At 29.8% G+C, this 1,838-nt stretch overlaps 1 protein-coding gene across 1 annotated transcript in view; it reads right to left on the reverse strand.

Annotated features, from left to right (window-relative positions):
- Positions 1 to 1,838, reverse strand: part of LOC106478188 — an 84,639-nt gene that overhangs the window by 24,977 nt on the left and 57,824 nt on the right. The window contains exon 7 of the mRNA XM_022381883.1: positions 550 to 617. Within this exon, the coding sequence (XP_022237591.1) occupies positions 550 to 617 (68 nt within the window). The remainder of the gene's footprint in view (positions 1 to 549; positions 618 to 1,838) is intronic.

Consider the following 1,838-nt stretch of genomic DNA (forward strand, 5'->3'; position numbering starts at 1 on the left):
GTCTTGTTTAACAAAATATATATATATATATATTGGATTAATAGAAAGAAAATACATAATTTAGTGTAAAGTTTACAAAGACTGAATGGTAAAACAATATGACTGTACTTAGAAAACAGATGGTTTTAATCTCTTGCTGGACAAAATACTCAAATGGAGTGGCCAATGATGTTGGAAAAATATTACCCTTGATAGTTAAGGATGTAACAGGTTATTAGCAAACATTTTAGAGAATTCCAAAGAAAGTAGACACTGAAAACTGTAGATATTGTTTTAATTACGGATCAGTTACACTTTAGTGTCATCATTAATCTGTATATTTTAGAGTAATGTGCAAATAAAAGTTTTAAAAATATTTTTTCCAATGCAGAAAATTACAAGAGAGAGTACACAGTATCTATATGCTGCTGGGATTAAACACTGAATTTTAGTACTATATGTCCCCAAGCTTAATGCTGAGCCACCAGGGGGTGTTGATAGTTAAATGTTACCAGCTGGTCACTTTCCATACACACTTACATAAAAAATAAAACTATTTGTTAGTCTTACCTCTTGAAGAGAATCATCCCAAAACCGATCACATGTGAGGTAAAAACAGGTGGCTTTGTTTATCTCTTCTAAAGATGAAAAGAAAACGTAGTTAACTATAAGATACTATAAAAATTATTTTGTGAAATTTATTTCAATACCTAAATGTAATCTAGGCCAGTGGTTCTCAACTACCAGTATATGGACTGGTGCCATTCCATAAACAGATTTCAGCCAGTCCACAAGACAGCTGAAAGAAAAACTATGTTTCAAAACACACATTGAAAATATGTTGTATTACAATGTAATATAAAAGTCTATGAAATTTTGGGATCAGAATAAACTGGTTCTAAGATGAGAAAAAAAAGAGTTGGAGATCACGGTTCATGTTAGTAAGGAGAATAAACTACTTTTCATAATACAAATGTATACAAAGACACAAAATTCACAGCAGCTTAAAAATTTCAGAATGTTCATTGTACTATTCAGTGGAATATAATATGTTAACTTTGCAAACTACATATTGGCCTAGAAGGTGAAAAAAAACAATGTAATTAAGAAACATATCAAGTAAAGATTAATTTGCAGTACAAGATAGACAAAAATAACTTAATTTCCTTCCAATAGTATAATGCCTTCTCTTACCTCATTAACTTGTCAAATGCAGTGTGAATTTAGGACAAATACTATTGGAGCAACTGTTAAATATATTCACCATATAGTACTACTGTAATAAAAATATATTAAGGAATTTAAGCCTCAAAATCTCTCTCTATAAAAGCCATTCTCTGTTTCTGACACTCCCTTTGTCAGTAACACTCAACTCTCTGTTGGTAATGTTCCAACTGGCTCAGCGGTTTTTCTCAAGCAGAAGCCTTGAGTTCAGTTCAGTGGGGATTTTTTCTAACTTTCTTATTATTAACTCATCACGTTAGATCAAGATATTGCAATATTAGGAAAAACCACAATAACATGTTAGTTTATGTTAGAGATTTGAATTATTTGTTAACATTCAACAATAAAAACTGGGTGTCACAGTAGTTGTAGCAATCAACTATCATGTGGAAGGCTTGTGTTCAAATCCCTGTTGAGTTGGAATTTTATGAACATTTTTTGGTTATATTTATTATCATATCAACCTCTTTGAATGTTTGGAAAAATATGAATAAAATTATTGATTATATAAGGGATAATATCATATTATGTAATAAAAATGAATCACTGTATGTGTCAAAAACAACTTAAATATATATTATTGATGTTTTATACCTTCAGTAAGAGATTTTTAAAAATTCAGAAAAAAAATGTCT

This window comes from Limulus polyphemus, unplaced genomic scaffold, assembly GCF_000517525.1.
Source record: "Limulus polyphemus unplaced genomic scaffold, Limulus_polyphemus-2.1.2 Scaffold9, whole genome shotgun sequence".
Lineage (NCBI taxonomy): Eukaryota > Metazoa > Arthropoda > Merostomata > Xiphosura > Limulidae > Limulus > Limulus polyphemus.